General features: G+C 52.3%; 8 protein-coding genes across 8 annotated transcripts; 7 read left to right on the top strand and 1 right to left on the bottom strand.

Moving 5' to 3' along the window:
• Window positions 1–139: 139 nt before the first annotated feature.
• On the top strand, window positions 140–2,633 carry CC84DRAFT_1256054 (uncharacterized protein; the record flags this gene model as incomplete). Its single annotated transcript, XM_018184590.1, has 2 exons — window positions 140–912; window positions 966–2,633. 2 exons carry the CDS (start codon window positions 140–142, stop codon window positions 2,518–2,520), a joined length of 2,328 nt encoding a protein of 775 aa, XP_018040530.1. The 3' UTR covers window positions 2,521–2,633.
• A 1,006-nt stretch (window positions 2,634–3,639) lies between these two features.
• On the top strand, window positions 3,640–6,748 carry CC84DRAFT_1161165 (putative alpha-glucuronidase A). The gene is made up of 2 exons (XM_018177666.1): window positions 3,640–5,474; window positions 5,611–6,748. The coding sequence occupies exons 1-2, from the start codon at window positions 4,059–4,061 to the stop codon at window positions 6,703–6,705; spliced, it is 2,511 nt and encodes an 836-aa protein (XP_018040531.1). The 5' UTR covers window positions 3,640–4,058; the 3' UTR covers window positions 6,706–6,748.
• Window positions 6,749–7,393: 645 nt separating this feature from the next.
• CC84DRAFT_468425 (uncharacterized protein) lies at window positions 7,394–9,702 on the top strand. The gene is made up of 4 exons (XM_018186399.1): window positions 7,394–7,493; window positions 7,555–7,746; window positions 7,801–8,150; window positions 8,202–9,702. Exons 2-4 carry the CDS (start codon window positions 7,687–7,689, stop codon window positions 9,538–9,540), a joined length of 1,749 nt encoding a protein of 582 aa, XP_018040532.1. The 5' UTR covers window positions 7,394–7,493; window positions 7,555–7,686; the 3' UTR covers window positions 9,541–9,702.
• A 596-nt stretch (window positions 9,703–10,298) lies between these two features.
• On the top strand, window positions 10,299–12,001 carry CC84DRAFT_1256057 (uncharacterized protein; the record flags this gene model as incomplete). The annotated part of the gene is made up of 2 exons (XM_018184591.1): window positions 10,299–11,921; window positions 11,974–12,001. The coding sequence occupies exons 1-2, from the start codon at window positions 10,480–10,482 to the stop codon at window positions 11,999–12,001; spliced, it is 1,470 nt and encodes a 489-aa protein (XP_018040533.1). The 5' UTR covers window positions 10,299–10,479.
• Window positions 12,002–12,193: 192 nt separating this feature from the next.
• On the bottom strand, window positions 12,194–14,083 carry CC84DRAFT_468417 (cytochrome P450 monooxygenase). The gene is made up of 3 exons (XM_018186398.1): window positions 13,639–14,083; window positions 12,946–13,588; window positions 12,194–12,895 (listed from the first exon to the last, which is right to left on the bottom strand). The coding sequence occupies exons 1-3, from the start codon at window positions 13,919–13,921 to the stop codon at window positions 12,292–12,294; spliced, it is 1,530 nt and encodes a 509-aa protein (XP_018040534.1). The 5' UTR covers window positions 13,922–14,083; the 3' UTR covers window positions 12,194–12,291.
• Window positions 14,084–14,644: 561 nt separating this feature from the next.
• On the top strand, window positions 14,645–16,469 carry CC84DRAFT_1256059 (MFS general substrate transporter; the record flags this gene model as incomplete). The annotated part of the gene is made up of 2 exons (XM_018184592.1): window positions 14,645–15,155; window positions 15,205–16,469. The coding sequence occupies 2 exons, from the start codon at window positions 14,645–14,647 to the stop codon at window positions 16,467–16,469; spliced, it is 1,776 nt and encodes a 591-aa protein (XP_018040535.1).
• Window positions 16,470–17,463: 994 nt separating this feature from the next.
• CC84DRAFT_1172629 (uncharacterized protein) lies at window positions 17,464–19,681 on the top strand (the record flags this gene model as incomplete). Its single annotated transcript, XM_018179991.1, has 2 exons — window positions 17,464–17,931; window positions 18,056–19,681. 2 exons carry the CDS (start codon window positions 17,464–17,466, stop codon window positions 19,679–19,681), a joined length of 2,094 nt encoding a protein of 697 aa, XP_018040536.1.
• Window positions 19,682–20,516: 835 nt separating this feature from the next.
• CC84DRAFT_1070139 (uncharacterized protein) lies at window positions 20,517–20,726 on the top strand (the record flags this gene model as incomplete). Its single annotated transcript, XM_018173664.1, has 1 exon — window positions 20,517–20,726. A coding segment is annotated over one exon (210 nt), but the record flags the coding sequence as incomplete, so codon positions are not given.
• Between the last annotated feature and the right edge of the window lie 791 nt (window positions 20,727–21,517).

Genomic DNA, 21,517 nt, shown 5'->3' on the forward strand with positions numbered 1-21,517 from the left:
ATTAGAGCAGCATACCTAACTTGCGTATACAATTCAGCAGCCGCAGAATTCTTCACGGCTCTGATCTATCCGAGGACCCATATCGCATACTGAATGTTCATATCGAGTCCCCAGACCTTGCAAACCGCCTGTCAACAACATGGATGACCGCCGTGCCTCAGCGAACTCGAATGCCCCGAGCATGAACAATATTCGGAACGCCCTTATTCCGCGCACCCCTAAGGAAAAGATCTCCCCCAATCTCAAAAAGGCACTCGACGTCCTCAATCTCAAGGACCTCGATGCCCTTGAGCATCACTTCCTCGGCATGATCCCCTTTCTCAAGCCATGGTCGCAGTATCGCGACAGCTTTCTGCTAATTCAACCAGGCAGTGCCCCACGCTCCTCCGAGACGAACAAAGTACGCGGCATGGACATCTTATGGTTCTACACAAATTTCAGCGACGGCGAGCTACGATACGACCCGCGTGCTGACGATGCGTCCTCGTTGTTTACCACCGACGAGACACAATATGGCAACTTTGATACTACACACTGGAGTGTCGAGGAGCATGAGAAGATGCTGTATGCGTGGCTGTTGCAGGAGTTTAGAGTGGGCAAGGCGCGCAACCCGTTCGGCTTCGCGTACTTCGAGCTACAGAATGTATGCACGGCGTGGAGAACAGTATTCGTGCCAATCGTGAAGGCGGTGCGTGACTCATACGATCCGAAGGGAAGGAGACATTATGGACGGTTGGCAAACTTCATCGAGTTGCGATCTCCAAGTCGGGTCGCGTTTCCCGAAAGCAATGTGTCAGTGCCGCAGAGCGCGAACCCACATCGCATGGTGTCAGTTACGCGAGAGCGAGGCATTGCTGTTTCAGCACAGCGCTTGATCGGAGTTGCGTCTGCAGATACACCTAGCAAGACATGGTAAGTCAAAGGAGCAGATATTATGTCCTTGTACAGGTGCTCACATCTTTCAGTCCAGCCACCAAGAAGAGCAAGATTTTCTTTGATCAAGAGCTCAGAGACATTTACCCCAAGTACGGACAAGTTGTCGAGAAACCAAAAACGAACTTGAGCGAGTTCCTGGCAAACCAGAAAGCCAGGATCAAGCGGAAAAATCGTGACATCCAGGAGAGTACAGGCGCTTTGTTTGGACGTAGTCGAAACGGCAGAGAGAGCCCGATGTTTGGATGTAAGGGTATCGACGACGCACGGGTAATTGATCCTGCTGTAGACGCGAAACGTCGCTCGCTCATACTGAGCGATCGACCATCTCTGGAAGTGCTGCCCTCGCCAAAGTCATCCATTAAGCCCAGCCAGAAGAACAAAGGTGTGGTGCCTGTTGGTATGTATAGATTCATGCCCAGCCCGACCGAAGACAAGAGCCCTCTCCATGGAATCACTCGTCCTATCGAACTACCCGATGACGAGACTGGAGCGGAGGCCGATGGAGAGACTACACAGGATATTATCAGCTATCTAGAGGCAGAGGGTCGAATTCCTGGAGAATCGGATCATCCATGCGGCTTGCCTCAGCCAGCCTATGCTCGACCAGATCCTGAGAGGAAGCCTTCGGACGGCGTTTACAGCTCAATTCGCAACTCTAACCCGTTTTTGGAGGATACGGCGAGATTTTGGAAGACTCCTGGGCACAGAGCCTCTATCGAAGTTCTCTTTCCTATGAGCGGATACCCAAGTGCAATTCCTAAGCCTTTATTTAACATTCCCAAGAGGCAAGACGCTCACACACAGCGAGACCATGACTTCATCCCAGAGAGCCCTTCCCCAGTGAAAGCGAGCCATGATTCAAAGGCGTCCCGGATGCCGAGTTACGCAGGCACAGGATACGATCGCGAGATCAAACCGCCATTCGTCGAGAACAAGTTGAATTCCACATTGGAACACAACGCGTACGAACCATCCTCCCGCGAGACTTCGTTTGCATTATCGGGGATCTTGGAAATGGTGCACCCTCTCGAGCGTCAAGACCGGATTGCAGGCGCACACCAGTATCATACGGTTGCCGAGAACCCAGAGACGATCCGCATGCTCGAGGGTAGGGACAGTGACGATCCACAACATGTCCATTGGCCCGGCATGACACCAGGAATTACACCAGAGCCTGTCCCTTGGCCAGGCCACACTCCCACCGTTACCTCCCCAGCGCCGACGGAAGGGCCTCATGCTTCACGCTTCCAGGGTCTAGACTCTCCGCCACCGGTGCCGCCCAAGCATCCCGCGCGTACCGCAAGCGTACGCAGCAGTGCTGGTTCCGATCTTCCCACTCCTCCGTCCTTCCCTACACTAATCGGACCGCACATTATTTCCAAGGAGAACATTCGCGGTCATCTCAGTAATATCTCGCGGGACCTCTCGGATGAGACTTTGAGGCAAGTGAAGCAGCGTGATGTGACACCTCGCGGGACCCCAAGGTTGACACCGTTCAACAAGAACATGTTTCCGCGTAGGGACGCCGGTGGGCACCTGGATGGGAAGTCCGGCGAGCCAGAGAGCGAGAGAGGAGAAGTTTGAGATGAAAACTTTGGAGGAGCAGCCGGAGGAATAGGTTGCACCGTCCCCAGCTTCATAATGTGTAGCTCGGATGTTGCATCCCTTTTCTTTCTTATGAGAAGAACGAATGTTCGTTCCTCGGTTCTTGCACAGACCTGGCGAGTCTCGTCTAGCGTAATCAAGGCGATACCTGCACGTGATAGCTCATGAACGCCTATGAGCGTCAAGCTGGAACGATAGACTAATTCCATGTCAAACTTATTGAGATTTTACTCTTCTAGTATTGTATTTACCCAGCTGCTCAGTTGTCCAGACAACGACTCACCCCTTCACGTGAAATTGTCAATCGCTCTGAGACCAGGCGGGCCATCCCAGACGATCAAAATGTTCAACGCAAGCTGGGACTCAAAGCGTTCCCAATCTATGACCTACACGTCGATAATTTGAAGTATGTCCGGGAACGATCTCAAGCAGTAGCCCAGTGCATAGGCCTTCATTGGGGCTTTTGGTCAGAGGTAGAAAATTGAGAGCTGTACCAAGATGTTCTGGGAAATCTAGGTATATCTAATTAGAATTTCTTGGCTTAATTCCCGGTCCTGTCTGAAAACCTCCCTCCACCTGACCGAATTGAAGATTCGGGTAGGGCACTCACCCTCCCTTGTGCACACTACCCCGAACTAAATCATGTCCATCTGGGACCTCTGCGTACGTCGCATGCGCTGATTTTTGAGTACAGCGTAGATGAAAAATTGGAAACTCGAATCCTGGTGCAATCGAAACCCGTCGTATGTGATGGGTCCATCAACTGGAGCCCACGACCATGATGGGGCGCGATATTGACGAGAGCACGGAACAGGCTGCCAGGGCGATCACAAGGCTGACACGGCCGCCCTCTGCATAATAAGACTGGATGTAGCTGGTTGAGAACCGAAAGCTGCGTTTTGACGGATGGCTTTGCTATGAAGATGTGTGTTAAGGAGAGAAAAATGACCACCTTAGACTTGGGACATATCGTAGCCGTGTGGAGATGGGCGAGCGAATTAAGGCACATAGTCGTCGTCTTGAAGTCGCGCTAGTCCTGAAAGGGATGATGCGCTTGTCATCTCCCTCAGAGTCGCGCCTGCCATTGTCCCCTCCCAGAAAATTCTTCCAAATCATCGCAGCAAGCTTGATCAACATCCGTTGAATTTTTGAATTTCGTCGATGAGCTGGGCCACGCCTGTTCTTCCAACGAAAGACGACTGATGAACTGCGTAATGCCATAGGTGCGAAATCGGCCCAGCTCGAGGACCGGCGACCCGCCTACCCCACCGACGAGGGTCCCCCATTTTATCGCGATTCTAGCACTGCAGATCTGATCCTCTAGAGGTTTTCCCTCTTGCTGCACGCTAAAACCGACCTTGTACCGGGCTTTAGGCTGAATGAACGACATTCGCGTCCATGATATCACTGGAAATGCTTCATTTATCCTCCAATTGTGAGCCCAAATTGATGGAGGCTACATATAGGACTAAGACGCCCGCCAAGGGAGAGCAATATTTCAACTGCATCGCGACACGATGTTGCTCTCTGGTGTTCTTTTCGGGTTGTTCCTAGGACTTGCTTCCGGTGAAGATGGATCAGCGGCATGGCTCCGCTACGCCCCACTTCCCCATGATAGTAGCCACAGCTCCCTCCCTTCATCCATCATCACCTTGAACAGCACTAGAGGCAGCCCGGTGTATACTGCGCAGCAAGAGCTTCGCCGGGGTATTCAGGGCATCTTTGGAAAAACACTCAACAATGGAACCTCCTCAAATCAGCATGGTGCTATCATAGTTGGGACGGCTCAGGCATACCAAAAAAGCTATGGCGAGTTTGATGATGCAAAAGAGCTTGAGGAAGACGGTTACTTCCTCAGTTCGGAAAGCAACCAGGTGCTGATAATCGGCCAAAATGAGCGAGGTGCTCTATATGGTTCTTTCGACTACCTCTCACGGCTTGCTCAGGGTAAACTCGGCGCCGTCTCGTATGTTTCGAACCCCCACGCGTCTATTCGATGGACCAACGAATGGGACAACATGGACGGAAGTATTGAGCGTGGATATGCGGGACCATCCATCTTCTTCGAAAATGGATTCGTAACGGACAATGTCACGCGCGTCGCCGAATACGCACGCCTTCTTGCGTCTATTCGCATTAATGGCATGATTGTCAATAACGTTAACGCCAATGCAACACTCCTGAGTCCACGAAATATCAATGGCTTAGGACGATTGGCCGACGCAATGAGGCCGTATGGAGTGCAACTGGGAATTTCGCTCAATTTTGCATCACCGCAGACCTTCGGGGGCCTGAGCACATTCGATCCGTTGGATCCTGCAGTAGATGCTTGGTGGGCGAACATCACAAACCAGATCTATGCACGCGTCCCTGATATGGCAGGTTACTTGGTTAAAGCCAATAGCGAGGGCCAACCCGGACCCCTGACGTACAATCGAACATTAGCAGAAGGAGCAAACATGTTTGCTCGAGCAGCCAAACCGCATGGAGGTATCGTCATGTTTCGAGCTTTTGTCTACGACAATCACATCAACGAGAGTAACTGGAAGGCAGACCGGGCCAATGCTGCAGTGGAGTTTTTCCAGGATCTGGATGGAAAATTTGACGATAATGTGGTCGTACAAATAAAGTACGGTCCAATTGATTTCCAGGTTCGAGAACCTGTTTCGCCACTGTTCTCAACTCTTCGAAACACGAGTACAGCTATCGAGCTTCAAGTGACTCAAGAGTACCTTGGTCAACAAACGCATCTTGTATACCTTGCACCTCTGTGGAAAGAGATTCTCGAATTCGACATGAAAGCCGACAATCGGTCTTCCAAGGTGAAGGACATCATTTCCGGTGAGCGATTCAGGCGGCCACTTGGTGGATCGGCTGGGGTAGTGAATGTAGGCACCAATACGACCTGGCTGGGGAGTCATCTCTCGATGTCGGTAAGTTTATCCCTTTACGTGTTCAAGCATTATTGTCCGATCGAATCCCTGTGTACATGCTATTCCATCTGAGGTTGACCCTGCACCGGGACTGCGCCAGTATGTGTCTACTCTGATATAATACTGAATACTGCAGAATCTTTACGCTTACGGGCTACTGGCATGGGATCCGGCGCTTGGAGCCGAGGAACTCCTGCAGGATTGGATCCGATTGACTTTTGGCCACGACAAGAAAGTGATTGAAACTGTTACCGAAATGTCAATGAAGTCATGGCCTGCGTACGAAAACTACACGGGAAACCTTGGCATCCAAACCCTCACGGACATCCTATATACCCATTTTGGGCCTAATCCAGCAACGATGGACAATAACGGGTGGGGCCAGTGGACCAGGGCCGACAAATTCAGCATTGGCATGGACCGCACCGTCAAGAACGGAACTGGAAACGCTGGACAGTATCCGTCGGAAGTGGCCAAGGTGTACGAGAGCATCGAAACCACTCCTGACAACTTGTTGCTCTGGTTCCATCACGTCAACTACACGCATCGTCTCAAGTCAGGCAAGACCGTGATCCAGCACTTCTACGACTCACATTACGAGGGTGCAGCGACTGCGCAAGACCTGGTGGAACAATGGAATTCTCTGGAAGGTAGAATCGACGTTGAACGCTTCGAGCACGTTCTTTTCAGACAGAAATATCAAGCTGGACATGCGCTTGTATGGCGCGACTCCATCAACCAGTTTTACTATAATCTCTCCGAAATCAAGGACGAAGCTGGAAGAGTCGGGAACCATCCCTACCGGATTGAAGCCGAGAAAATGACTCTGGACGGTTACAGGTCGTATAGTGTGAACCCCTTCCATACAGCGTCCGGCGCAAAGGCGATCGTCACTACATCGAACACTACGGAAGGTACCGCGACAACAAAGGTAACCTTTGAGTCAGGGAGGTATGATATAGCGGTCAACTACTATGATCTGATTGGAGGCAAAGCGCAGTACGAGCTGCACATCAACAACAAGACGATTGGCAGCTGGAAAGGTGATCTAGAGGACAAGCTGGGCCATGCGCCGTCTGTATATCTTGACGGGCATTCAGCGACGCGAATTACGTTCAGAAACATCACGGTGGGCAAGGGAGATGTGCTTAAAATCTCAGGGCGACCAGATGGCGTAGAGCCAGCGCCAATCGATTATGTTTCCTTTCTACCGCCGGGGGTGGTCGACTGAGCAGTTGGTGGGAGGAAATGCGCGTTCTCGTCTTTCGTTTGGCATGATGATAGTTTTGGCAAATCAAGACGTCTCTTGCGCACATCTGGTGCTCGCGGCCGTGTATTGATGCTTCTGCATCCCTTTCGATGCGATCCGCTCGTGTGCTTGTGGTCCAGGCATGGCCTGTAGGGCTGCGAAGTGGAGACTCGCAAATGATTGACGCTTGAGTAGCCTTGTTCGCCCTAGCAGGACCCCTTGGGTGGGTGCGGGCGATGTGCAGGGCCGATGCTGGCGGATGCGCGCGTGCATCCTCGAAAGATGCGGGCCCGCTATTGGCACCAGCGCGCATCATCCTGAAGCGCGAGTTTGACGAGGCGGAACTTCGGACTGCGAGCATTCCACCAAAGGTGCGCCGGACAAGGGCCAACAGACGTCGTGCTCAGGCTGCCTGCATGCCGGTGTTTTCCTGCCATTCATCGCTGTGCCCACACCACCTTGGGCTGGCAGGAGGATCTCGCCACGACCAGCCACAACGAGCATGCGATCGGATTGTTTCAGCCCACCACACGAGTCTCCGTGGGCTTGACAATCACCGTCGCGTTCGCTTCAGGACGGTGACGTTCGCGTGGGTCCATGCAGCTCGAGCTCGAGACCAGTACCATTCCACTGGCCCCTTTCAGCGCAAGGCGGCCGTCGGCGGCACTTGTGGCATGCAATGCGCGCTCGGGCGCCGCCCTGTAGGTGGTACAGCAGCACAACTGTCTGCACTGCTGCGGCACGACTGCCTTCCTATTAGAAGATCCCTCGTGCGTCGGCGCCCCATTCCACATGTGTAGATTGCTGTCTTCTTACCTTACATATTGACAGCTGCGGCTGCCATCACGCGCGTGTCAGCAGTCATCATTGCCCACAGCACCCTTTGCGTCGACGACACCTCCACTTATCCTCCTAATGCAGCACACGAAACCGCAAAGCGGCGAGTGAAGACTATCACGATATATGCCCGGACACAGTACTGTTGCGGCACGATGCGCCGCGATAGGGTCTGGCATTGCTCAGGTGTGTTACCCTTCCCCCTGTATTTTATCGTCATATTGACAAGCGGGCTTGTAGATCATCACGGATACCACGAGCATCGCGCGTGGCCTTCGCAATGCCAGACATAATATTAATGCTGTCTGTGCCGACCTGCTTGCCATCAAGGTTGCCCTGGATATCGCTCGCGATGACTTCTCTTCCGCAACCCCCCATCTGCCCGCGTTGTTGCTCGAGGCAGCCTCAGGGTTTCTGGATTGCTGTTCCGCGGCGACGGAAGCGTGGCACAAACCCATCGTCCGCCTCTCCGCGAGTCAGGATCGCACGGGGCCTTGGCAGACCTTCAAGGCTGCCCACTTGACTGGGTTGAAAAATAATCTGGAAGCCGTACGATGTGCGTTGGATCTCCTGCTTGATCTGGTCGACTCGTAAGTACATGCAATCCTAATGTGGGAGGTCGCAGGCTAAATATAGAACAGATTTACCCTGCCAAACAACACCTCATACGAGATAACCTCACCAAACAGGCAATCTTTTTTCGATGACACTGACCCTGAGGTCTGGCAAGAGTTTTTGGAACGAATTGACAGCGAGCGAGATCACATCGACAATATTACCCAAAGAAGGTTACCAACACTTAGTGCTGCCTTGGACAAAGTTAGAGCATGTGTTACGTTTCAACTAGAAGAATGTCTCTCACCGCAGGCATCACCAGAACGTCCGCAGCTGCAGACTGGCCGAATTGTCGCACCTGTTCCCTTCCGTCTCTCAGCAGCACAGAGAACGGGTGGCGAGAGCCTCCCTCCACTGCAATCGCCACTATCTGTCTCGAGTGGGATTGGAGCCTGGATAGCGAACGTTGTGAATCAAGCTGTTCAAGACCCCAGGGCTCCACCTCCGTCTCTAGCGCTAACAGATCCGCGTGACAGCGTTGCAGAAACATTCTCTGACGATGTAGCGCCATCGGTAGGCACCTTTCTCACGGAAAACTCCGCTACGACGGGTACACAGACAGCGTCTTCTGCAAAGCCAAGATCACCTAAGCTGGAGAACCTGGAAAGAATAGATTCTCCCCAACTAGCGATGAAGACACCCAAGATGCCCAAGGCGAAGAAGAAGAATGGTATATGTACCATCGCCTCGACTGTCATTAGTTCAGAGGAACGGTCAATCATTCACCACAGGCTCACGAACGACAAGATCGCCGTAGCAAAAGATACCAGACGTTGTCTCAGTAGAGATCAAAGGGCGGGACTGGACTGGATCCTGAAGAACATCTCGAAGAAGACAACATCAGCTGAACTCGAACAAATTCTCTGGGAGGGGGCAGACCCCAATGCTGCCGATCTGCAATTCGGCACTGTCCTCATCCGCGCTGCCCATACCTTCACTACCCCCATCCTCCGCCTCCTCGTCGAATACGGCGCAGACATGACGCAGACCTCGCACTCCGCTTATTACTCCGCCATTCACGCTTCCGTCCTCGGATCACAGCTCCCAAACCTTCAGTGGCTCGTCGAAGCCGGTATATATTTCGATACGCCGAATCAACAGGGAGAGACGCCGCTGCACCTTGCAGTCAGGACTCCAGGTGGCTACCCGATTGCGAAGTGGCTGTTGGAGATGGGTGCGGATGTAAATAGGGAGGCAATGGATGGAACTACACCTTTCCAAATGGCACTGGGACCCTCGAGGGTGGACAGTCGAGAGAGGAGCATGATCATTGAACTATTGCTTGCGCAAGGAGCGGAAGGAGAGATGAACAAGGACACTACGCAAAACAGAGGGAAGGGGTTGAGCATTCTGGGTTTGATATGAGCAACACGTTGGTTCATGGATCGGTTACCAAAGTCGACACGCCGGATTCCTAGTCACTGACGTTGTTCTATATGGCTCATTCGCGTGTGCGGATCCGTCGCGACACTGATCATTCCCGAAAGAGAAGAAAGAACTACCTCGACAATAGGTCAGTGAACGGCGTCAAGCCATCAAAGCGACCGCAAGGAAAAGCCTCATACAGTATGTGGAGCCAAGGCGAGGGGCAACTCAATCGCGATCCGGCGACGTGTCAGTGCGTGTTATCAAGCGATGGCATCGCCATCTCAGGTGCGAGCGCCAGATTATGTTCCACAATAGCTTTTTGAGCGTTAATCAGAACAAGCTATATCGGGCACGCATCGCTGGCCAGGGTCAAGAGCCTGATGTGGGATGAAAGGCCCGTGGCGAAAAAGGATGCCGACCCGAGTGAACGAGATGGCCAAGGGGCAACCGAGGACGAAGCAATACAATGCCGCAGAGAGATTGGTTTGCACGAAACTTGACATTGGGCATTAAAAATTCGAAGGGGCGTTCCTCGTCATTGCCTTTTGTCGAGCGGGCAGGCGACCATTTTAGTTGAATATGAAGGTTGCTCGGCAACCACGTGATATATGGTTTCACCTGGCCTAAGCAATCCCCATAGCATCGCGACAAAACGCGCCTTCCAAAAGCCCACGACAAGTAATAATTCACTCCCATATATTTAAACATCGCCTTTGATCCACGGCGTCATACCTGCCACAGCGTGAACACCAATAAACCGCTACAGCTTGTTTCCGGCGAACACTGAGCCATACCACAGAACGATTGAGTCTGCGCCCGCAAAAACGGTACTACAATAGTTCCACCGACGCTCTCACACAGGCACACGCTTTGCTAGCCATATTCTCCCTAAACGGCCATCCCATTTCTGCACTTATTCTAATATAATTACACACAATGGACGCTTGTTACGGGAGGAATGTTTGCGGCTACAGCTGGGCCGACGACGACGATGACGAGTTCGACATGGAGCACTTCAAGGCCACCGCCGCGAACTTCGAGTACTACAGCAACTCTGCCTCCGGCTCGGACGAGGCAGCTTCAGCCGGCGACAAGGGGGATGGAGACGACAGCAGCCCTGCCACTCATGCTAAAACCAGCGACGGTGAGGACTGCGACTACAGCGATTGTGATATCCCGCCGCGCCCATCCACCCCTGAGCCTTCCTTCCGCGGCGACGACGACGACGATCCCGGACTACCCGCACACCCCCTCGACTGGAGCATGGCGCCCGGCGACGACGTCGCTACCACCGAGGCTCGAGCTGAAGCTCACGCTTGTCCTTACAAGAAGCTTCCTGCTCCCCCTGAATTCTACCTGCAGGTTCCATTCGAGTACGACCGTCCTCCGGGCTTGCCTCCCAACACACTTCACGACCTGGAGTACAGCGCGCCGTGGAAGCCAGCCTACGAAGCGCTGATGTTTGAAGACGCACACTCGTACGCTGGCGCATACCGCAACAACAAGGTGCAGCGTGGGGTTGATTGTCGCAAGATGATGCTGCTTCGCGGGTCGCCCTTGCGACAGGAGGTCAAGTATGAAGAAGAGACTGACGATGCCTGGCGCCAGGAGCTTGAGCTTGAAGGGACCTTCCAGGAGGAAATTCAGCTTGAAGAGGCCTACCAAGAGGACTTTGACCTTGAGGAGGATATCTCGCTGTATGAAGCTGCAACTTTTGAGAGGTGGGAGATGGAGCAGGCCGAGGAGAAGAAGGCCAAGACATTTGAGGTTTACAAAGACGAAATTGAGGCAAAGATGGGTGTTCAAGGGGATATTGTAGGTGGTGCTCGAGACGAGAGCAACGTAGCTATCGCCGTTGCGACTTCTTGTCCCATCATCTTCACCATGGCAGACGAGTTGGCGCACGAGGCGCAGAAGGCAGGAGACCTGGGTTCGGCTTCCGCCAACGACAGCCGCGAATCTAAGAAGCACGACTCGGTCCACGAAGAGCACGACACGAGTTTGTTTCTGAACAACGAAAACCCCTCGCGTTCCACGACACCAGAGTCTTTGGCAATAGCATCGACCGACGAAGAAATCGACGTGGTCAAAGATTCGCCATTTTTCCTGCCCCTTGACAAAGAACCCTGCCCGGAAAATGGCGATGAAGACAATATGCGAGATGCGCTTTCGAGAACTGCCATGGAAGAGGAGCAGAAGGACGAGATCGATGCCTTCTTCACTTCCGCGGTGCGTTCGGCCTGGTCCCTGTCCACAGCTAATGACACCGCACACGAGAGTTCGTCTCCACACAAATTAGTTGTGGTCTTGCCCATCGCACACGTCAAAGGGCTCCGGGGTCCTGTTGTGGAGGAATCTGCCATTACCAAGATCATTCGGTCAACCAATTCGCCCTACCACGTGCCGACTTTATCACCTACCCAGGCCAAGAAAGACGAAGACATCTCCCGCCGCCTGAAGACGCTCTACCGTATCCGTCACGCGAGCATGAACCATTGTCGTCAGCTCGGATCAGGCATACTGTATGCCTTGGCGCACCTTCCCATGTCTTGAAACATGGGCCACCGGCGCAGCACATTGCAACCCACACACAACCATACCAAAATACTCGTTTGGCCTTCCAGCATACTTATTACTATTCGGTATATCCCATTCCGTTGTCCTGGTGAGTTAGCGTTGCAGTACCTGATTCTCCCAACGGGGTTGAAACAGCAATGCTCGACCCGCGCACCAGGCACACGAAACCGCTCAACCCTTCGCCACTCTCCTCTTCAAAACGACCTTATACTCCCTATCCGGCTTCAGTATCGTAAACTCCTTCGTCCCCAGCACCAACCCGGGGTCCTCCATCTCAACCTCGTACCTCACCAGCAAGCTTGCAATCATCTTGACTGCGAATTGGTTCGCGACGTTGCGGCCAATGCATTGCCGACTGCCAAAGCCAAACCCCAGGAAACACGTCTTCATCTCCGCTGTAGCGTCTGCCCAACGGTCGGGCTGGAAGGAATCTGGATCGGGATAAACCGCGGCATTGCGCCCGATTGTTGCGGCGGGAACTCCGACCGCGACACCACCGGGGATGAAGTGGTTGCATATGACGGCTCCGCCTGGGGGTGTATCGCGGGGCATCGCGTACCCGATGGGGGGGTGGAGGCGGAGACATTCGATTTCAGCGTGTTCGAGGAGGCGAATGGTGTTGACTTGCGTGTAAGGGAGGGGTTTCCCGCAGTCTTGTTCATTGGGAAACATTGTGTCTAGTTCGTGTATGAGGCGTGTTTTTATCTGGGGATTTTTGCAGAGGTAGTATATCATCCAGTTCATGGTCACACTGCCGGTACTCGCGCCTGCGACCCTGGTCTTTGGTTAGAAAGTTTTCAACTTCTCAGATCGAGATGTGCTCACATAAGTGATGATGTTTCGGCGCGCAGCTCGTCAAAGTCCATCCGCCTCCCTGTCTCGGGATCCTTGGCCTCGATGAAGCGCTGCATGATGTCTTGTCTTTGCTTCCCACTCTGCGCAACCTGTGCGCGATCATTCTTGAAGCGCTTTTCCAAGGCATGCCGGGCGTATTCCAAATACTCTACTCTCGCTTTCCACAGCTGCTGAACGTACGGCAAAGGCACCCAGCTGAGCACCCTCTTGCTGTACTTCCCGAACGGAAGAATACCACTCAGATTCCCAAAACGCTGCGACAGCTCCACGAGCTTGGAGTACCTCGCCGGCTTCCCCGCTTCCAGCACGCCGAAGTTGTTGCCGAGTGCGAGCTCGCCCATCAAATCCATAGTGAAGAGCTCAAACCAGAAGTAAATATCAAAAGGATCTCCGGTCTGCGCAAATTCATCCATACGCTTCATGAACTTCTCAATCGTGAGGTCAACATACGGCTCGAAGAGTTGCAGACTCTGCGCGCTGAAGCCGTGCGCTACCATCCTGCGCTTCATGGCGTGGCGCTTCTTGGAGCGCGTGGAGAAGAGCGACTCGCCTGTTGTGGAGAAGGCGTCGTACCAGCTCGACTTTCCAAATTCTTCTTGTCCCTTCCCGTGTCCTATATTCCATATCAGGACTGGTTCTGTTGGTTCAAGGGCGTACAAGTACCGTATATAGCCTTGACAGCATCAGGGTGATTGAATGAGACCGCCTTTGGACCCGTGCGGACCGCCACTGCGCCTGGATTCTGCTCGAACAGGGTGTTGACCCATTTTGTTCTTCGCTGTTCTTTAAGCGCGTTCACTTCTGGGATGGTGGAGATTCGGGTAAACCATGGACCTGGGAGCTTGCTCAGTGGTGAGAAGCAGAGGCGATAGACGAGCATGCATAGCTGGTATGGGAGTACATAGAGAACGACGAAGGCAAGCACAGCCGTCTTTGGATCAACCATTTTGTCTTCAACTTCGATGCAATTCAGGTCAGTACTCAGGAATTGCTAGAGATAACTGCCGAGGAAGTGGTGCGATGACAAATGTGTAGATCTAAGACGCAGTTGGTGTAGGAGCCCCACCGTTTAGTCTCACCGGTTAGGTGTTGTTGATGAACGGTCAGCTTGGGGGAGCAGCAAGTGAGATGGAAGAGGAAGGGGCGTCTCGGCGCCCACAAGACATTGACCATAGTGCGACAATCCGAATACAGATGCCTTCTCTAATGGACGATTTTAATTTGAGAAGTATCCTGCAACAGTCAAAGTGATCTCTTTTCTGCACGGGGGGATGCGACACCCCACATTTCCCCGCACGCCCTTTCTGCTTAGTGCGGAATCCTTCTACCTTGAACTGATTCATACACCGCTCACTCTCGAGTCAATCAATCATCGAGGCCGCGTACCAGTCCTTAGCTTAAGCCACATGGAGATGCACGCTTGGTACTGCAATTACGCCCCACAGCATAGCCTGACGCCCAGTTGGCACGTATCAGAACACGTATATAGTCGTGCCCCGGCAACGGAGGATTCCCCACTAATTCCTTCCTTGAATATAAGCTTTTCTGATATGTCTTAATCGTACAACACTGGCATATATTCATACAGCCAGGTTTCTGGAGCTAGAACATTTCGACATTATCGTGAAATACCGGCCTCGTCCTGACTTAACGGGGCCCTTGCGCTGCAATGGAGTCAAACGGTACCAAGCTAGAAGAAGGAGACACCCCAAGGCCTGAATCAAAGGATGAACTGAAAACCGCCCATCAGGAGGAATTTGACGTTCCAGCCGGCTATGAAGATCCGCACAAGGCTGCTCTTGAAGACAATCCCGAACATGCACAAAAGTTAACATGGCCGGTCCTTCTCTCAGCACTCTTCCTCGGCACCTCTTTCACCGGTCCTATCATGTTTGGTTTTATTCTGGTCGCACCCATCCTTGTGCAGCTGTCGCAGAGGCTCGGTGGCGGCGACATTGACTTTTGGATTCCTTCTGGGTGGGGTGCTGCTGCAGCTGTTGGATTTTCCGTCGCCGGGAAGGTCTCGGACATATTCGGTAGACGGGTGGTCATCCTTTTCGGCCAGTTCCTGACAGTCGTTGGCGGTATCGTTTGTTGCACAAGCAACACGATGAACCAATTGATTGCTGGGGAGGTTATCCTCGGAGCGAGCATCGGAACTGTATCTGTTGCTTATGCCGGTACGTGGAGCTGTCATTGACTGCTAACATCTACTCACATATATTCCAGGGATTTCTGAAATCCTGCCAAACAAGTACAGAGGCATCGGTCTCGCATGGACAGAGTTCAATCTCGCATCATGGGCTGTTCCGTCCACACTACTCGCGAACGCTATGGTATCCAACGCGAGCTGGCGAATTATGTTCTATTTGTGTATTGGGTACGGGGCGTTCAGTTTCATTGGAACACTCTTCGTATACTTCCCGCCTAGTCATCCACGACCAGATCGAAAGACGAAATGGCAGCAATTCAAAGAGTTGGATTTCGTTGCCGCGTTTCTATTTACGGCTGGCCTCGTGGTATTCCTCTACGGTCTCAACTCTGGTGGGAACACATATGCTTGGGGTGATGCTGGAACAGTCGCACCTCTAGTCCTTGGACTCGTTACTTTTCTGGGCGCATTTGTCTACGATGCTCTCGTGCCAGCGGATCCTCTCTTCCCCTGGTACCTCTTCAGGAACTTCCGCGAGTTCTCAGCGCTAATCGTTCTGGTCTTCGTTGCGGGTATGGTATTTTTCGCGGCGGCAGCTTTGAACGCGCAGACGATACTGTACCTGCACACCCCAGATCCCATCAAGATCGGTGTATACTCCCTCCCATCGGGTTTTGGCCAACTGATCGGCGGATGTCTCGTCCCTGCTCTCGTTCACTACATCAAACATGTGCACTACCAGCTCACATTTGCTGTGTTTATGCAGACGCTCTTCTTCGGCCTCGCGGCACTCATTACACCAACAAACATCAATTGGCTCATGGCGGTGCAGTTTCTCGCTATGTTTCCGTTTGGCTGGATCACGCTGAATTGCTACACAACTGCTTCGCTCAACGTCCCTCAAAGAGATCTTGGAGTGGCCATTGGTTTGATTGGGACTTTCAGATCTGTTGGTGGATCCATCGGCTCAGTCATCTTTTCGTCGATCTTCAACCAGACAGCGAAGAAGGAGGTGGCGAAGAGGATCGCGGCAACAGCAACCGCAGGTGGAGTAGCTTCGTCGTCCATAGGCGAGCTGATAGAGGCGGTGACGCTGACACTCCTGGGCGTTCCGGGTGAGGGTGCTAAACTTTCTACTGTGCCTGCAGAGATCTTTGAATCATCTGTTCGAGCGGCACGGTACGCGTACGCATACGCATTCCGTATCACATGGTTAGCTTCGATTCCGTTTGGCGTCGTTGCGCTTCTTGCGGCTGTCGTCGTGCGAGATCCATCAAAATACTTCACAAACCACGTGGAAGTGCATCTAGAAAAGAAGAGGGTCGTCATTCGTAAAGATTGATAGATTTGCTCAACAGGGTGCACCCAACGTGGGAAGCTGTCGAATTAGCGCATGTCTCAAAAACGTCAGATGCCCTGCAGCAAACAGCCTGGAAATATCTCAATCGTCGAAGTTTACATGGACTTCCAGAGATGTAATGCTGCGTGTGGGGAGGCAAGAGCGAAACTCGAGCACCTTCCATATCAAGATATTCCAATGTGAAACTATCATTCTCATCCATATCTTCGAATCAACCTTATTCAAAGTCACATTTGTCTCACCTTCGCTCTGAGTCACGCGATATGTTTATGCATTCCACCTATGAGGGGATCACGGCCCAAGTTGCCGCGACATTCAGCGTGTATAGTAGTATATCTGAGTGCGCGCAACAACGTTCACGAGGCGTATAGCACAACGACACAATATCACGATCTCGCCTTCGAGATGTTGCACACTTGCTCCCACTGCGGTGTTGAGGTCGAGTATAGCGCTCAATATCCGGTGACGGCCGTTCTCCACGTCGCAGCTTGCACACAAGCAGCACCCTCTGGCAAGAATCTTGTCTCGACACAAATTTCAATCAGCCAGCCCGACTGCATAGAGTACTTTTACATACGACGAGTTGCACCACTCGCCGAAATCATCCTCTCGTCAAAGGTCTCAATCGTTCAGCCCAGCGGGGAAGTACACGAGTACTACGTGGAGGATGACCCGAAAATGACCGCGGAGATGAATGCTCGGCTATGCCCTGTTTGCAAAAAAAAAAAAGGTGGTCGGCATTTGCGGTCTTCCCTATCATGAGCGCCCGGCTCATTTCAATTTCTGCTGGGGCGATCTTGTCGCAGCCGCAGTACGCCAGGATACTCCCACAACTAGCACTCCGCAAATCCCAGAACCTGTGCTACCACCACTGACTCCAAGCCTTTCAAAGAATATACCCTTACCCGCCCCAGACACGAGCATACCCGAGTCTTCATGTTTGACTTGCGCAAGCGACCTCTCCACCTGCTCGGACATGGATGCGCTTCATCACCGCGCTACCTGCTTCGCCGGTCAATTGGACAAGTCTTGTCCTATCTGTTACGGCGAGCTATCGGCCGCTGAAGGATTTCTTGCTGGCTCCTTGCTACACCTGCAGCGGTGTCAGCGGGGTACCCAAGATAGTCACAGCTTTATCGAGTCTGATGAATTCGAGGCGCTCTACATGAGCCCTTGTGGCAGGACCGAGATCACGGATCGGTTCCATAAGTGCATCGAAGGAGTCTCGCGAAGAAGTTCTGTAAGGTTCCGGTTCAAGATTCAGAGAAAACGCAATCATCCTGAGTTTCTGTATGGATGTGGAGAGTCGGCACTACGGAATTGTGTCAATGCAGATGGGGAAGAATGCGAGGGCTGGCGCACAGCAGGCGACGTTGTAGGGGCCGCTAGGAATGTCTTTCCAGTGGTGAAGGAAGACTTCGATCCTTTCATCATCATGGAGGGTGTAAGTTAGTCGCGTTGTATTGCATTGTTTCAGTGAGTCTTTTTGAACTGCTTTCGTCCACATTGTCGTTCACTTCAATGTCGTAATTCCAGAGGGTTTCTTACAGAACTAACCTCGTTTGCAGCCTCAAACGCAGTTTCTTTGCCCACATACTGAACCCGCCGGCAGCTCCAATTCAACCTTGAACGACTTGAGCGAATTTGTCGTCCAACCATTCACACTGCCGCAAGACGCACCAAAGACAGATTCTGTGCACGTCGCTCCGCTTGACGCACTGCCCGAAACGGAGGCACAATCTACCACAGACGCGCAGATTGATGCGCCGTCAAACGCCGCCTACAGAATACCAATGCCTGCCGCCGATCTCGCGCAAGTACAAAAGTGCATCTTCTGCCTTGCCGATCCTCAAGGCACTCACAAGCGATTCGACAAGATAGCGAAAGCAGACAGAATCAAATGCGACAAGACCAGCCACGACATCTTCACCTGCGGACGTTGCACCGCCAATTATCACCCCGTCGCCGAAGCAACGTTCGCAACTGAAGCTCATGCTCTCCCTCGGATTATCTTAACGTCGCCAGATTCCGAGCACTCGAACGTACTTGAATCTTCCACGCCTGACAAGAAAGCACTGTATCCTATGCCCAAGCGTCGCGGACGTGCAAACTGGATCGGATACAATTGGATGCCTAATGTTAAGGAGCTGACGACAGAAAAATCAAAACAGATGACGAGGGCACGAAATCGCACGCTTAGGTGTGAGACTCAGATGTACGGTGGTGTACAGCTTCTTGCTATGGGGACACTCGCCTCGACTCCTGTCGCATTCTTTCCGCCGCCCAAGAAAACCGCTCCAGACACCAGCAAGGCAGCGCATCCTGTTGCTCAAGCGAATATACCAGCACCATTAGCGGGAAATGGATCATCCTCTACTTCCTCAGCTAGTCTTTCCTTATTCAACATGGCATGGTCCAGCGCAATCGCCTCCCAAAGCCAGCAGCTTGCTCCGTCGAACATGGCATTTGCTGACGTTATGCGAAAAGGAGATTGGAAAGAGAAAGGCCACAAAAAGGAATCCAAGGCACAAAAATTTGGGTTGAAACCGCTCGTGGGTGAGATCACATCTCAGATGCGAGACCTCTGCCGAAAGAAGAAACAGGCGCAGGACGATTCCAAGGTTCAGGAAGCCAGGCGTAGTTCTCAGTCTGTTGCGAAGCTGGAGGATCGTGCGAAGTCTTTAGACCCCAGGCTTACTCGAATGCTGGAGAACTTTCACATAAGCAAGCCGTCTCCAAGCAAGCAATCTGCCCAAGATGTCCGAGATGGCGGCAACATGCACAAGGCGCAGACAGACTGCCCGGCTTCTCTTCAACAAACGCCCTACCCACCCGTCACCTTCTCTTCCGCTGTCACCCGCCCGAAACCCAGGATCACCTTCGGCACCGCACCCACTGGCGCAATACGAAATATGGCCCCGCTGGGCAAGGCCTCATACCTCGATCTCGCGAACGGCTCAGCCTCTCACCGTCCAATCCTGTCTCCTTCGGTATACACACTTTCGTACACCACCCCATCGGAGCTACACGAAGATGAGGAGCCGTTCCTGCCATTCACACACCCGCCTTCACCAGCCTGGTCTGAGACATCGTCTACTTCGACGGACTCGAGCTGCATACCCGAAACTGAGATGTTTGAGGGATGGGATGCACTGGCTTTGGAGTATGACGGTTCTTCTGGTGGGCTTGGCTAAGAACAAGGCCTCAGAGGGGACGAAGACCCTACGATTGGCACGTCTTCATTTCTTTGAGAACAGAAAGCTGGTTTCATAGTTTAGGTTCTAGATCCCCGGGAGGATGTTGGTTGTTTGGAAGTGAGCGTGGCAGTCGATGCACTCAAAGATGGCGTCGCATCATGATATGACGGTTACATCTCTCTAGTTTTGTCTTAAATAGGGTAACATGGATACATGCGCAGTCAATGTCGAGATACTTGGACGCCACATATTTTTTCCCACCCTATTTTCACCTCACCTGTACATGATATGGAAAGACTGAGCGTGTAAGGGCTTCGCGCACAACTCTTGCACGATTTTCACGTGGGGCAAGCAGACTAACTCGGTAAACTATGGATGCTTGACAAACTTGAAGGGTAGAATGTCGAGAGAAACTCCTATTGACACATGCTACAGCAGAGGAACCTCTTCAGGTATCGATCGGACCGGTCACAAGGAGAGGGGCAAACAATTTGAGGCGACGTGTCACAGTCGGGCGATGCATTTCGGGTTGAGGAAGTTGTGCGGAGAAAGATATTCGCTTACCGGATAGCACAAGCAACGATACACTGCTCCGCTGCGTGAAAAAGGCGTGAACTTCCCGTCTGACCCAGCTAACATCACTCTTTCGCCCTCAACTTCATGGCACTATAGCGATGGCGGCGGCATCGAGATTCGAGACCATATTTGAGACGGGATGACAGCGGTACAAGAAACGTGCTCGGAAGCCCTTGGACCATGCACTGGTCGTAAGCCTCAAGACCGCTGCGGACTTGCGGAAGTAGACTGAGAGTCAGAACGGTACGTTCGAACGTTCAATAGCAAAAACAAGATTATATACGCCAAGCTGGATACCATCTTCACCACCATCGAGTGCCTGGGTAACTGCATAGCATCTGCTGTATCAGCAAACTCTCCCCATATCGGGGCATGCTTTGGCGCAGTAGCAGTCCGGATCAAGTCTGCACTGGACGATTCGGCTCACTATTACCGAATCATGGAGATGTTTGAGGTGATGGGGGTATGCTCTCCCCTCAAATTTTGTAACACTATTAAAGGATGTAGGCTGCCATGGATCGATTTGAAGTGCACAAAATCGACCTCATTACTCCACAAGTGGAGCAGAATGAAATAATTCAATTTGTGTGCATAGAGACTCATCAAAGCAGACGTACTATGCGGAGTGGCCCATAAAACTATTTGCTCGAGAGATTGCCCAGAGATATGGTTCACCCCAAATCTCCGAAGCTCAAGAGAACGTACATCTAGCAGCTAATCATTATTTCCGGAATCCCCGTCCTTTCCGCATATTTAGCTTGATGCTGGCTTCTCAGTTAGAGTCGTGTGAAAACTTTGAGCGATGTTACAATAGCACTATCAATGCAAAAATAATGTAAAACTACCAAGACATCCAATGTAAAGGTCATGCTCCACTATGCAGGTAAGCATCCGCAGAGATACATTCACCATGTCAGTCCTTCTGCAGCCCTTTTTGCTGCATAGCGAATGATTGTAGAAGCCCTATCGCAATGGCAATCGCGATAGCAGAGAAGACAATACCAAAGTGCGTCGCTCCAAGAAGGAGGCCTGCACAGTCACGCAATATGGACGCGAGTTTACCCTGCAGCCTGCGCTTGCAAACAGCGACGTGTGTCATTGTTCATGCGACCGTATTCGACATCAGGTACACGCGCAGCTGCAAACGCGGTAACAGTCTCGAAGCCAAGCTTTGATATCGCAACGCGTATAGCGATACGCATTGCTTGCAACCAACAAGACGAGCTCATGGCCTATCTATATTGAAGAGTCGCTTCT

This window comes from Paraphaeosphaeria sporulosa (assembly GCF_001642045.1).
Source record: "Paraphaeosphaeria sporulosa strain AP3s5-JAC2a unplaced genomic scaffold CC84scaffold_2, whole genome shotgun sequence".
Classification (NCBI taxonomy): domain Eukaryota; kingdom Fungi; phylum Ascomycota; class Dothideomycetes; order Pleosporales; family Didymosphaeriaceae; genus Paraphaeosphaeria; species Paraphaeosphaeria sporulosa.